Here is a 14192-nt window from a genome sequence, read left to right as displayed (position 1 = left end):
GCTTTAACTGCAGTCCTGTCTTCCTCTCCTCTTATAGCTGATGCTTCAGCCAGCCTCAGCTCCGAGCGATCTGCTCTGGCTAGAAAGCGCTTCACCTTACAGGGCCTGTCAAACCGCAGGTCTCTCCCCGCAGGTAACGGCACGGCATTGTGGCCTCCTCCATCATCTCATCCTGGTGTTTGCCTGTTGTCCCTGTTGTTAAAATTCATTGTCATCACTCTCCGTTGGTCGCTTCCGAGACCACTTACATCTGTTTTCCGAAGTGAGTGGTTTCTGAAAGGAATGCAGCAACCTCAAGGGCTTTGTCATCGCAGAACATTTGAATCTGAATTGTGTGCAAAGCAGGTCAGCTTCTACTGAAGACAACAGAAGAACTGAGAAACGTCAAGCTCAAGCTGATGTCACAGTATAGTGTTACACTGAGCTTACACTAAAACACTGCTGGCATTTTGAGTAGAAAGTTCACTTAGTCCATAGGTGCCATTGACTTGAATTGCCTAAATGCCAAAATGAGGCTTACAAATGTGTTTTGGCAAAATGCTAAAAGTTTAAGGATATGTCTGTCTGTCTATCCATCTAGCTAGCTAGCTATATTAGATGGGCCACTATCATTACTTTATTTTGATCAACATGAAATCCAGTGATGAGAAATGACATGAGGCCCAAACTATATGGCACATGTGAGCATCATGCTAAACAGAGCTTAACTTTAATCCACCCTTAAATAGGTTTTCTTGACATGAATCCTGTCTCTCATTTCACCACTTCATCCTGTTTTCTCCTAAACCAGATTAACTACTAACTCACCCCCTCCTTTCACTTCAGATCCCACACCTAAGGAGACAGAGGTTACACGCCGCTTTTCTTTAGCCTCAACTGTCAGCTCCACCTCTGCATCGCGCACTAAAGGTACAAAAACTGTTTGTGGTTTTACTTCGATACTGGGTCAGGATCAGAAGTGGTTCAACCCACCCACACTGCAAGCGTAACTAGAGCACTCCAATTGTAATGTTAGTGTGCAATGTTTGCCTATTCTAGTTTACTTGGTAGATTGTAAGCATGCAGCTTTAAATCTTTTTGATAAAACCTATTCTGTAGCGATTAGGGGTGTAACGATACGCGTATTCGTATTGAACCATTCGGTACGAAGCTTTCAGTTCGGTATGCGGTACGCATTATGTACCGAACGGTTCGTTGAACTAATTAATTATATTTGAAAAAAAAAAAAAGTTAAATATAATGATATGCTTTCAACAAGGTAGCCCAATAACCCAAACGACGTAACAGGCAAAGCCCCTGACACACCCGAAGAAGAAAAAACACCAACTTATAAGTTTATGTTAGGCTACTCAGTCAGGCGCTCGCTCACTTAGTACGCGCTGAGTGAGCGAGCAGTTCATGCACGGTACGCGGTGGCCAGTTCGTTTAACAGACCAGAATTAGAAGATCCTCCAATAACCAACAGGTCTGGTGTTTGAGTGCACTTATTATAGCTTACAGGGAATCCAAATTGCACCCAAACACCAGACCTGTTGGTTATTGGAGGATATTCTATTTCTGGTCTGTTAAATTCATTAGACATTTTGCAACAAGCCTTCAGCGCGTGCTGAGTGAGCGAGCGCCTTAGGGGCCGTTCACATATCGCGCCTAAAAATGCGTGGAAAACGCTAGGCGCGTTTTTCCCCTCTTTTCCAAAGCGCTCGGGCAGAAGCGCCTCTGAGGCGCTAAGCAACAATGACGTGCTGCTCTCTCCATGAAGACGCGGAAATTTCAGCAAAGGATAAATGGATTTGCAGCTCTAAAAATCGCTTGCAGTAGGCTAGCTCTGCTACTAAATTTATTTCAAAATTGCAATCCATATACAACTATGATCAGCTGTTTCTTCATCTTGACTGAGCTTTCAACGTTGTTACGGGAAAGGATGAAGCTGATTGGTTAGTTCTTGTCACATGACCCGCGGTGCGCTTGCGGCATTCTGAAAAGTTGAGATGTTTTTACATTTTGCTGTATCTAAAACGTACCGAAACGTACCGAACCGAACCGTGACATCAGTGTATCGTATCGAACCGAACCATGAATTTTGTGAACCGTTACACCCCTAGTAGCGATATATATATATATATCTATAACGATAGCAAAATTACCAAACAGTCTTTGATACCAGTTCATGAACTATAAGGAATAATTGATGATGGGCTGTTGAATTATTCGGAAAATAATGCACGGAGTCAATTATTCCGCTGATACTATGGTTACCACACCTCAAGACATCGATCTGATGATTTTTGTAAAGGGATTCATCTGGATTTTGTACTTAAATCGCTATTGTGAGTAGGACTATTTCTTCCGCATCTCATCCAATGCTTCTTTTGCTAGTACCAAAACTTTGTTTTAAAGCTGGTAACGGAGGCTTGAGCTGTTGATAGCATTCTAATGCAGTTATTAATAAAGTTCTTAGAAAGAGAGCGAGAGCTACAGAGAAACACACACACAGAGAGAGAAAGAGAGAGAGAGAGAGAGAGAGCTTGTGTGAATTATGCTAACATACTGTACCTCTGTGCATCTCTAAACACTCTTCTGCTGCAGCGTCTCTAAATAACGTTGTAATTACCTCGCTAGTGAGAAATGTCATGTGTCACTTTTAAGTATTTGCACTATATAACAGTTAGTCTAACTGATAAAATCGTCAGGGCAGCACTGACAGTGACAACACCCTTTTGTGCTAACTGCGCCATTATTACTGTTAACTATGCAAAGTAATATGGAACTGTAATGCGGTCAGGAGAGCTGCCTGGAACTACGTTCACCGTGCGTTTCCCAGAAAATAATTGCACACCTCAGAACGCTCGTCAGCCAATCAGATTCAATCATTCATGCAGATTTGGTTCTCAAGAAAAAATCTTCTTCTTATTAATGTAGAAAAATAGTTGGTGCTTCATATTTTTTTTTGGAATCCATCATTAATTTTTTTTTTTTCAGGATTCATTGATGAATACAAAGTTCACAAGTGAAACTTTTATTTGCAATATAATGTTTTTGGAATCTTTACTTAAATACATCCATGCTGAATGAAAGTGTTAATTTAATATAAATAAATTGTATGTATATATATGTATATATATATATATATATATATATATATATATATATATATATATATATATATACACAAGAATGCTTGAATCTGATTGGCTGACGAATCGATATATATCTATGTGTAAATGTTGTGTAAAGCTACTGTAAACTACACAATTACACATCTATCTAATGCTGAGTACACACCTAAAGATGATCGGGCTGATTTTGGGCCAATTTACCCCCTTCCGACAGTCCTAGCTATGTCCCGATTATCTTGATGGTTATACAGATTATCTTATCAGATTTTCCCTTGGTGTGAGGTGTGTTAAGAGTGTCCGAATCTGATCGGAAGAACTTCGGTGCCGCCCCGATCGCGAATCATAAATATTCGACATGTTTAATATTTACGGTCAGAAATCCTGATGTGTGGGGGGAACCCCGTGGACAAATGCGCGCACGCTCTGGAGATGATCATGTGAAACGAAACTATATCCAATCAGAAAGCGAGGTGATGGAAGATGGAAGCAGTCATGGCACAGCCAGGGGGGCAGGGCTTCATATTTTATTGAAGCACCCCTGGGTTCCGCCATTGGCAGCGGATGCCCACTTGCTGTTAGCGTTCCATTGACTCCCATTCATTTTGGTGTCACTTTGACAGCAAATAACTTTACATCTGAGGTGTTTAAAGACTCCATTTGGCCATTCATTATTTCTAAAGAAACATTATTTCTAAATTATATGGGCTAAATGAGGATGATTAACAAGACACAGATGAACTAACTAATGAAATCAAAAGGAGACAGAAACTAGATCAATGAACAAAAGCAAGGCGGGAGAACAGGGAAACACAAAAAGAAGGTCCATTCTGTGACTATATATTTGACTGATTGCCACAGTTTTGGCGCTCGGGACAGATGATGGAATGTATCGTTTGCACGTGCTTTTGAGTCTTACAATTTTAAACATTCAAGTGCTCGATTCAGTACTTGAGCACTCTGTGATCCGCCTCCACTACACCCAAAAGCGCATGCACATAGAAATGCATCTGAGAGCATGCCCCTTATTGCACGTAAACGACCAGATACATACAAAATTATGTCAAAATGCACGTTTTAATGAGTATTCACATAAACAATTAATTTATACTAAACATTGTCGCTATACAGGCTATTAAGTGAAAATAAACAGTTGAGAAACAAAACTTGTGTAACAGATCCATGCATGAGGTCTTAAAGAGACAGCAACCTAAATAAATCTGCTGCTGTCTGTCATTAATGTTTATTTATACACTGAAGACTAACCAGTGTTATTTTAAAGAGCAGGTCATATAGGTTTTTTGAAAAATATCTTCTAATCTTCTTAATTTGGACTAACAAGCTCTCCGAACCACAACCTGTAAGTAATATGATTGATACGCTAAGTGTACATTTTCAAATGAGTGATAAAAATATCATTTTTTTTGTGCTAATATGTGATGTATACCTAGCGCAGCTTTAGGTTTCCAGATAAAGCATATAACTGTCTTTCTGAAGCAGTTCTGATAATGTACATGTACATGTGTACATTAGACATATTTTGGTTTGCAAACTGTATTATTTCATCAGTTAGTTATGTTAGCGCTCAGCTAACGTACCGCCATTATTGTTTTAAGAGTTCACAGTTTAGCAGCTAAACTTTAGCTGTGGGCATGATTCGCTTGCATAAGTGTTTTTGTATTATTTCATTATTATTAGAACAGTTTGGCGCACTATATTATTGTTTTATGTAAAGGTGCTTTGTCAATGGTAGCGCTGGCTAATGGTTCAAGGACTCCTCTCTGTGCCAATCACAGCAGGCTTGTCCAGCTGACCAATCAGAGCAGAGCAGGCTTATGGAAAAGGAGGGGTTTGCTCCGAACTTGCTGGGAAGAAATCATTTTGGAATCACTGGCAAATGATTCTAATATTAAATAATATGAATGACTCTTTTATTAAATTTATATTCTGAAAAAGAAAAACTAAGTTTTCTGACCTTCGATGTATTTAAACTTGTTGTAGGGTACTCCAACACAATATTATTAAATTTATATTCTGAAAAAGAAAAACTAAGTTTTCTGACCTTCGATGTATTTAAACTTGTTGTAGGGTACTCCAACACAATATTAGGACACTTTTAAATACCGTATGACCTGCTCACCACTCCCCCCTCAAAAAAAAAAAAACAAAAAAAAAAACAAACAAACAAAAAAAGTCACATAAGAGCCACCTAAAGTGTAAAATTCATAATAAAAAAAAAAAGTATGAATTACACCCCATTTTCTGAAAAGACAATTCAAACTTTTTTTATTTTTAAGTAAAAAAAAAAGAAAAAAAAAAGTGAATTTTCTTTTCGGAAAATAGGTCGTAGGTCACACTTTAGGTGGCTCTTATGGGACGTTTTTGTTTTTTGTTTTTTTTTGAGGGGTGGGGAGTGTTATTCATCCAAGCTAAATGTTTTGTCACCCAGTGTAATATTTAATTATAATATGTAATATTATTGTAATAGTAAATATGTGTGTATTTTTCATTAAGTTAAATATTAACATTTATTTAAGAAAAGCAATACTTCAATGTTTGTAATATTTACTAAAGTAAACATAGCTAATTGGCTTATTCAAGTTTTTAACTAAATTATTACAGTAACATTTTTTTATAAAATAATTAAATTAAGAGGAGTAGTTTAAGAGTAATTTTTGGTTTTTATTGTTATTGTTCTTTTATTCATATATGCAATACAGTATCTTTTTTTTTTTTTTTTTTTTTTTTTTTTAAAGAAGGCTCTGATGCTGACCAGGACATTTTATAATATTGTAAAATATTAGTACAGCTTAAAACGATTTATATGAGTCTCCAGTGTCACGCAAAACTCGAGAAATAATTTTAATATGCTGATTTGGTGCTCAAGAAAAATGTATCATTATCAGGTTGAAAATAATTGTGCTTAATGTATTTCAAACTCCAATAATTGTTTTCAGCATTCTTTGATGAACAGAAAGTTTAAAAGAACAATATTTATTTAAAATATAAATCTTTTATAACATTATACATGCTTTTATTGTCTCTTCTGATTCATTTAATGCATACTTGAATAAAATAATTAATTTCTTTATTAAAAGTATACATCCTTTTAACCCCAAACATTAGACAAGTAGTGTGCATGCAGGCATTCACAAGTAGCTATCTGTCACTCCAAATTTAGACAGTGTTCATCTTATTGTTACTACTGATACTGTATGTCCTGCTTCTCTTATTTAAAAGCACTCTGGCAACCCGATGTCTCAACTCTCTGGCCCACTCTGAAAGTCCTGTGTGCTTTTTACTCAGAGAATGGCATTGTGGCATTTTTTCATATCTGACTATGAACCTTTGACATCCCAAGCTTCTTCATTACGGCTCTTATGAAATGTTTGAAATGCATAGAATCAGACTGTGCACTTCACAGCAAATGTATCCCCTAAAATACTTGAAGGGACAGCTGTATTGAATGATAAATACTGACTCTTGATAAGCTGACATTTGGGATGTGGCGTGTGACATTTAGCAGTGTAGCCCTGTTGCACAGCTCTGGGAAGGTGAAGGAGAATTTGGATGCACATGGGCCTTATTGTAATTAAAGCATTGCAGCTGCAGGGGAATAAGGGAAGATTATTGTGATAATTAATCTTGGATGGATAGGTTGAGCGATTGTGATAGATGAGCTGGACTTCTTTTCTAACAGAAATGCATGTTTGTGCTTAGTTCCTCTTTCCACTAGCTATAAGAGCAAGAGGCATCAGGTCAAGAGCGACCCTACACCGTTTGGCTATGGAGGTACCACGACTGCACAGCATGTTGCATGTTTATAATGCTTGTAAGATGTTTGTGGGTTTGTTTTTATTCATTTATTGTTTTTAGTAAGTGGCCAGATGGTTTTTATTCAAAGTGACCAGACACTGTTTGCTAGGACAATTTTTCTGGAGCACTTTGGAGTTAAGGGAACCATGCAAGTTCGTGATCCTACATAATTATTTTGTATTATTATATTATTAGTAATACTTTGATATTTATTCTAAAATTCATTAAGTTAGCAATGCTTATTATATATTATTATGGATAATTAAATGATAATAATGATAATGATAAATGATAATGTTGTTTATTTTAAAACTTATTGTTTTAATGTTATTATTGTTAATATTATTAATTATTAGAAATTTTTATACATTTTTTTTTTACTTATTTATAACTGAAATGTATATTTGCACATTTCTTAATATTTATTTCTGGAATTATTTAATAAATATTACATTTCCCTATTTTTTGTATTTTTATATCCATAACAGTGCTTAACAAAAAAAGTTTATTGGTATTATTGAACTGATTTTAATAACTACATTTACATTTTAAGAGCACTTAGATGCATTTTTTACTTAATATTTATTCTTCATTTTAAGACTTTTAAGACTTTATTTTTAGACTAAAATTATTATTATAAAATTAATTATTATAGTATGTTTGATGCTTGTTTATTTTTCATTTTTTATCTGTTCTGTTTCTCAAATGTGTTGCTTGCAGTGTTGTAGTGCAGTTGGGTTTCAGTTCACATCAAATGTGTATCATCCTCCAAATACATATTATTTCCTTTGCCTCGTTTTATCATGCTCTCTCTTGTTCAGATAAGGTTGTTTCTGTTTTCTGTTGATGCAAGTGACTTTGTCAAAATGTCCCCCTTTTTTCGTCAGTTGACTGTCACTGATTCATGCATGCTAATGTGAGGTTCTGTTTTACCTGCATTGCTAGCACTTAAGCAATCATGTTTGATAAGACAGTACATTTTCTCACAGACAGCATGCAAAGTGCACTTCCTGCTGAGAGCAAAAGTAAAGGTACTGCCGGTACCAAGCCCGCTGTGCCAAGGTCTGCATCTCAACCAGGTAATCATGTGAAAAGAGGCAGTGATATGCCAGTCATACTGGGTTCTCTCTGGTGTTTTCATCTGTTTTAATTCCTCATTCGATGCTTGGCGGTGACAGAATCTGTCAGAGTTATTTACATTGACTGCTTCAACATCTTTTCTTCCTTTCACAGAAGAGTTTTCTGGAAAGTGAGCACTAGACTATTCCCTGAGCATCATCTCTCATTAAGGTTTTTGGGGATGTTTGGTGATGATGGTGATGTTAACTCGTGTGTATTGTTTTCCAGGATGGAGTCAACGGCTTCTGCCATCCATGGACGTTGAGGATTTTGAGACCATTCCATCAAGTGCTGAAGAACTCTCCATATCTTCAGATGGAGAGGATGAAGGACATAACAAAAATGTATGTTCTTGGGTCTAGAACATCTTCATTCACGTTCATATCATTTGTTTCCTTGCATATTTGTATTGAAGGATAAAAAAAGTCCCTATAAAAAAGGGGTAGTTCACCCCGAAATGAGAATCCTGTCACACTCTAATGTCATCTCAAACTATGGCTTTCTTTCTTACATGAAATGCTAAATAATAATCATAATACTATTTTTTATACAGTTTTTACACACACATATATAATATAATAATAATAATAATAATATATATAATTTATTTTTCTTTTTATATATATATATATATATATATATATATATATATATATATATATATATATATATATATATATATATATATATATATTATTTATTTTTCACAAACAAGATATTTTCATAGGCAATTACATTTTCTTTTACTAAGATTTTTCAAAATAGCCTTTCAGAATATATTTGTTTTCAAAATATCAACCACAGAAAAAAGAGAAAGAAGAGGTTTGGAATGACGTGAGGTTGAGTAAATGACACAATTTTCACTTTTGGTTAATTTGTCCCTTTCAGGTGAGAAACTAAAACTGAGAGATTTGGCAGATTTTAAGGGAGCTCAGATAAAAGACAGTGTCTAGCATGTTTCACAATTAACTCAGAAAGGAGGTCAGATTATCTTAGGCTAGTTAACACCCAGAGGAGTTTCTTTGTTTAAACCTTCTCCTTGATGTGTGAGGAGAGGAGATCTGCTTCAGTAAGGAGGCTTAATAACAGCTACGCAGCTCAAAGTCTGTCAAAACCTCTCTAGCAGTGACTAGACTGGGGAATTTAAATTCACATACATGGTTTCTACCACCAGAGGGCATCCTTGAATAAACAACAGATAAGATTTCTGTTGACTTAACACACACACACACACACACACACAAATCTAACTTTCCTACCCATTTATTTCCAGTTCCATGTAAAGCTAATAATAATATTTATAATAATTGGTGCCATGACCCTGAAAAAAAATCATGGTCATTTTTTTCTTTCTCTTAAGGGGGATAATGATCGCTATCAAGTGCAGCTGACGTATGAGTCAGGTACCACCCAGGACCTTTCTGTCGAAGCGGGAGATTTAGTACAGTTCCTAGAAGAGTCCGAGAACGGCCACTGGTGAGTAATAAGTACAGTCACCATTAGGAGCGGTTGTAGTCAGGAGATGGGGAGGAATGGCAGCAGTGTCCATTTTACAAACTTGGCCCCAACTCTGGCCTCACTAAATTTGGAATCATCATATATTCCTGTGGGGATGCTAGAGTCAGAGGACTGCAAATCACTGAAGACACTAATAAACTAATATTACTGTTGGCTCTTATTACATTATTTTAAGTTTTTGCTTTAAAACCCCACAAATTCAAAATATGAGTTTCATATTTAAAATATAAATATAAAAGCTTGATTAGAATTAGTCATTTTAACTTTTTATATGTGTGTGTGTGTGTGTGTGTTGTATACACACACACACACACACACACACACACTTAAATACCGTAACTGCTTCACTGCTTATTAATATCTGAAAACCCCCCAAAAAGTGTGAATTGCAACCAACATGCAGAAAAATAAAATAATAAAAAATAAATAAACAGGAAATAATATCACACCATCTAAAGACCTTAAGATATCATTTACATTTATTCCTTTTTTTTTTTTTTTATAAGACAGGGTCGTCCATGCTTTAAAATGTGGTGAGACTCCCCAAAAACAATGATATTTATGAATGAATAATTCATGATATTTTCTTTAAAATATATATTTTTTAAATCTTGAAACATATATTAAAAGAATAATAAAGAATGATTAAGATGATTAAGGTGTAATGGAAATATATGTTATTACACCATTTGATATTTTCAGTTGTTAAACTGAAACCATCTCGATTTCTTGATTTCCTGCATTTCCTGGAACTTGGCACATGTGTTTTATTTGTATTTTTATCTTCATCATTAGTTATCAATTTACCCTTGTATCCATACCTGAGGTGGAAGTGAGGTTTCACAGGGGTCTAATGCACCCCCTTTCGGTGCTGAATACCACCTTATCTGCACTTAGTAACATTTCTAAAAATGAAATGAAAAAGCCAGCAGTATTCTGAAGTATCTCATACATATTTAATCTTGAAAACTGTCTCCAGTCATTTTCAGTGCTTGAGTTTCTGCTTTGTAAAGTGTTTCAAAGTTTTCTTTGCTCACCAATCAACCCCCTCAAACAGTTCATAAGAAGTTTTCAGGCTTTCATGGATGTTTTGACATTGTGCAGAGCCGAGCTAAAGTTTAGGTAGCTGGCTTCACATCTTCAGCCACAGGATGCTTTAGAGTTTGCTCAGTTGTGTCAGGAGTGTATGCGATACACAAACAGTCAAGAAACTTGTGGCTGTGCTGTTTTTTTCTGCATTGATACTGATCGCCAAAATCTCAACATAATCCCAGTTTCCCACAGTATAACCAGTAAACCTCAAACTTGTACCCTACAAAAACTTGTTTATTTTAACTGTGCACTACTGCTTAGCCCTAGAAGGACATGTTTTTGTATAGAAATCAGTGAATAAATCTGCAATTATTTTAATTGGCAAGCTATTTTATGATTAACCCCCAAAAAGTAATTTACCATTTAAAAAAAAAAACAGCATGTAGTTATCAAAGCTGATAATTTAATTTACATCATGGTCTCTGCAGCACTTAAAACATCATTGACTCCTTACAATATTATCGCTTGTATTGTACATTTCCTCACTTCAGGTAAAAGTTACTGAGCCTCTAAGGGACATGTTGATGGGAGAAAATTTATATTTCATTGCTTTTTGTGTTTGTGTTCCCCTGAGAAAATAAACATTTGCACGAATAACCTTTGTGTTCGCTCGCAAAATTATTGTGTTTCTCCAATAAACTTTGTCTTCACTCACATAAGCATTGATATACAGACATTTGCTCGCAAAACTTAGTTTCTAGGGGAAACGCAAATGTTTTCCTCGAAAATGTGAATGTTGTGCAAGCAAATGCAAAAGTTTATGCAAGCGAATACATTAAACATATATGTTTTTTGAGCAAATCCAATGTGTCTCAAGAGAACACAAAACTTGTTGTGTTTCTCGGAGTACACAAACATTTTGTGAGAAAACAATGTAAATGCAATGTTTCTTGAGAGAATGTGAAAGTTTTGCAAAAGCATTGAAAAACTGCCTTGTGTAACGATCGGGACACCGGAGACGAGAGATCCAAGAGCAGGGTGTGTTTATTGGGTAATCCAAAAATCAGAATCCAAACAAGCAGGGGGTTATAACCAAAAATCAGTCCAGAAACGAACAAACAGGAACAAGAAACTCGAAACACAAGGAATGCGAGGAAACCAGGTGACGGAAAATAAGGACTCCATGACGACAGAAAACAGACAGGTTTAAATAGACAGGATAATGACGATGAAAGTGAAGACAGCTGAGTGCAATTAACAGTTGTGCAATTACCGTTATGAAGGGACAAGGCTTTGTGGGAAATGTAGTGTCTGCGGTGAGGTGCCTATGGGGAAGTGAGACCACTAGTGGACACCCAGGGAAACAGAGACCAGACACCGTGACACCTTGTCCCTTTACGGGCTCCATAAAAAGTGAATAAATCCTAATTAAATTGATGTAGCTAAATCTGTAACTATGGTGGGCTATGGTGCACAACACAAAATTACCAGAGGAAAATAAGTTTTTTTCAGAACATGTAAAATCAATGTTATAGATTTAAATTTGTAGATTAGCTTATGAATTGCAATACACTGTCCCACTAGAAACACATGTGGATCAGAAATTGATTATTATGTAGTATTATCGTCCAATTCCATAATGACTGTTCTTTGTTGTGGGTTGCTTTTCTGTTGTGTTGCAGCTTAATTCTGTGGTATTTTGATCTTTTTTGTTTGGTACATTGTTTTGTGTTTCAGGCCATATATATATAACAGGTCCATCAAGCCTTTTTTTTTGTCCGAATGATAATTCTAAGTTGTCCAATCATATTGAACCCCTTGAGCTCCAGGTTCTCTAGCACAAAGCTGTAAGTCCACGCTGCCGTTGAAGATGAACATTGTCTCTCATGTTTTAGGCTAGTCAAGAACCTTAAAACTCAGAAGACAGGACTGGTGCCACCCACTGTCCTGCAGTCCACAGCAGAGGGAGTAGACCTTTACAGTAACTCTGGTACCGCACACCAATCCCAGGACGAGCAGCAGAAAGGCATGACTGACATCATATAGTCCAGACTGATGGTCACCATAAAATGAATTCTATTCAACACATACTGATAGCTGCTGCACTGTATGTGGATTGCATCTTTTATGGTGATGCATTAGACCAGGGATAAGCAACGTCAGGGCCACTTTCCTGTAGAGTTTTTCTCCAACCCTAATCAAACACACCTCAACTCTGCAGGACACGGGCACTTTAGGACCAACATTGCCTATCCCTGCATTAAATAATGCACTTTGACTTCTGATGTCACTCAGTCCGTTCTCACTCAAACACATACCTTACATATGAATGCACACAAGACGCTGTCGTGACACAAACCGGCTGTAATTTATTGTAATTAATTTTTTTAGGAGGTGTGCATGACATCACCTTCACAGGCATGCAGTACATTCCATGAAATCTTGACGTGCTCACAATGCAACTTTTGCCTTGTTTGTCAACCCTTGCTTTCCTTTAATAGCACGGTGCTTCTGATTCTTTTAAAGCTTCGACTAAGAGCTCTGGACTCAACTATAAGGATTTTTCCACCGCTTACTTCATTGACTACAGTAAACATATAGTACAAACAGTAATACTGCGAAATATTATTACTAATAAAATGAACTGTTTTCTATTTTAATATATTTTAAGATTACATTTATTCTTGTGATGCCAAAGCTTAATTTCAGTGTTCAGATCACACGATCTTTCAGAAATTGTTCTAATAATGCGGCTTAATTTTTAATGTAATCTTTTTTGTTTCTTTGATGAATAGAAATGTTAAATCTTATTTAGAAATACAAATCTTTTGAACAGTTTTATTGTAAGCAAAAAAAAAAGACCCTAACACTAGCTTTCCCTATTATTTTTTCTACTTCTTTTTCTCTTTATTTATTATAAAATAAATAAATAAATAAAAAGTGCTACATGTACTGCGTTAAGCTAACCGAGAGTTATCACAGCACTTACATATGATTACTCTTTTGTTGGTTTTGATTGCTTCTATTGTCCTCATTTGTAAGTTGCTTTGGATAAAAGCGTCTGCTAAATGACTAAATCTAAGTGTAATATAAATGTAATAAGAGTAAAAAGTTGCGTTGCCTTTACAAAACACACACAGAGACATTGTTGTGATTATGCCATTCATTTTAAGTATCATATTTAGGCAATGTTAGAAAAAAATATTTTTATTCGAATGTGTTTTTTTAAATTAAATTTAGGCTTTCTTCACAATAAATAAATAAATAAAATAAATAAATTAAATGTATTGCTTCATCCTTATCATCCTATGGATTCCTCCTTATTGTTGAGGCCTGCAGCTGTTTGAAGCTGAATATATTAGTGTTTGAATGCTTTTCATGTTGCGCTTCAAGCTTCTCCACCTGTGCTCACTGGCAGGAACAAAATGCTCTCGTCCCATTTAAAAAGACGGAAAGCACAGGAATCACTCTGAAGGTTTGCATCTTTGTCATGCCTTTTCAGTTTTCTTCTTTGAATGTACTGTATCTTGTCCTTGCTGTGATCGAGAGCTGTTGCAAGGTCTGGTTTTGTTATGCCACCTGTTTCCTGCTGCT

The 14192-nt window shown here is 35.8% G+C and overlaps 1 protein-coding gene across 9 annotated transcripts in view; it reads left to right on the top strand.

The window, feature by feature from the left end:
- Positions 1-14192, top strand: part of LOC128022448 (guanine nucleotide exchange factor DBS-like) — a 64429-nt gene that overhangs the window by 48081 nt on the left and 2156 nt on the right. For 3 of the 9 annotated variants that reach the window (XM_052610048.1, XM_052610047.1, XM_052610049.1), the window contains exons 27-33: positions 38-133; positions 826-909; positions 6834-6905; positions 7919-8008; positions 8277-8392; positions 9409-9524; positions 12494-12588. In XM_052610048.1, the coding sequence (XP_052466008.1) occupies positions 38-133; positions 826-909; positions 6834-6905; positions 7919-8008; positions 8277-8392; positions 9409-9524; positions 12494-12588 (669 nt within the window). The remainder of the gene's footprint in view (positions 1-37; positions 134-825; positions 910-6833; positions 6906-7918; positions 8009-8276; positions 8393-9408; positions 9525-12493; positions 12589-14192) is intronic. The other 6 variants (XM_052610054.1, XM_052610055.1, XM_052610050.1 and 3 more) reach the window with 5 other exon arrangements.

The sequence above is a fragment of the Carassius gibelio genome, chromosome A11, assembly GCF_023724105.1.
Source record: "Carassius gibelio isolate Cgi1373 ecotype wild population from Czech Republic chromosome A11, carGib1.2-hapl.c, whole genome shotgun sequence".
Classification (NCBI taxonomy): Eukaryota; Metazoa; Chordata; class Actinopteri; order Cypriniformes; family Cyprinidae; genus Carassius; species Carassius gibelio.
Note: the sequence above shows the minus strand (reverse complement) of the source record. Positions and strands in the feature narration are given on the sequence as shown.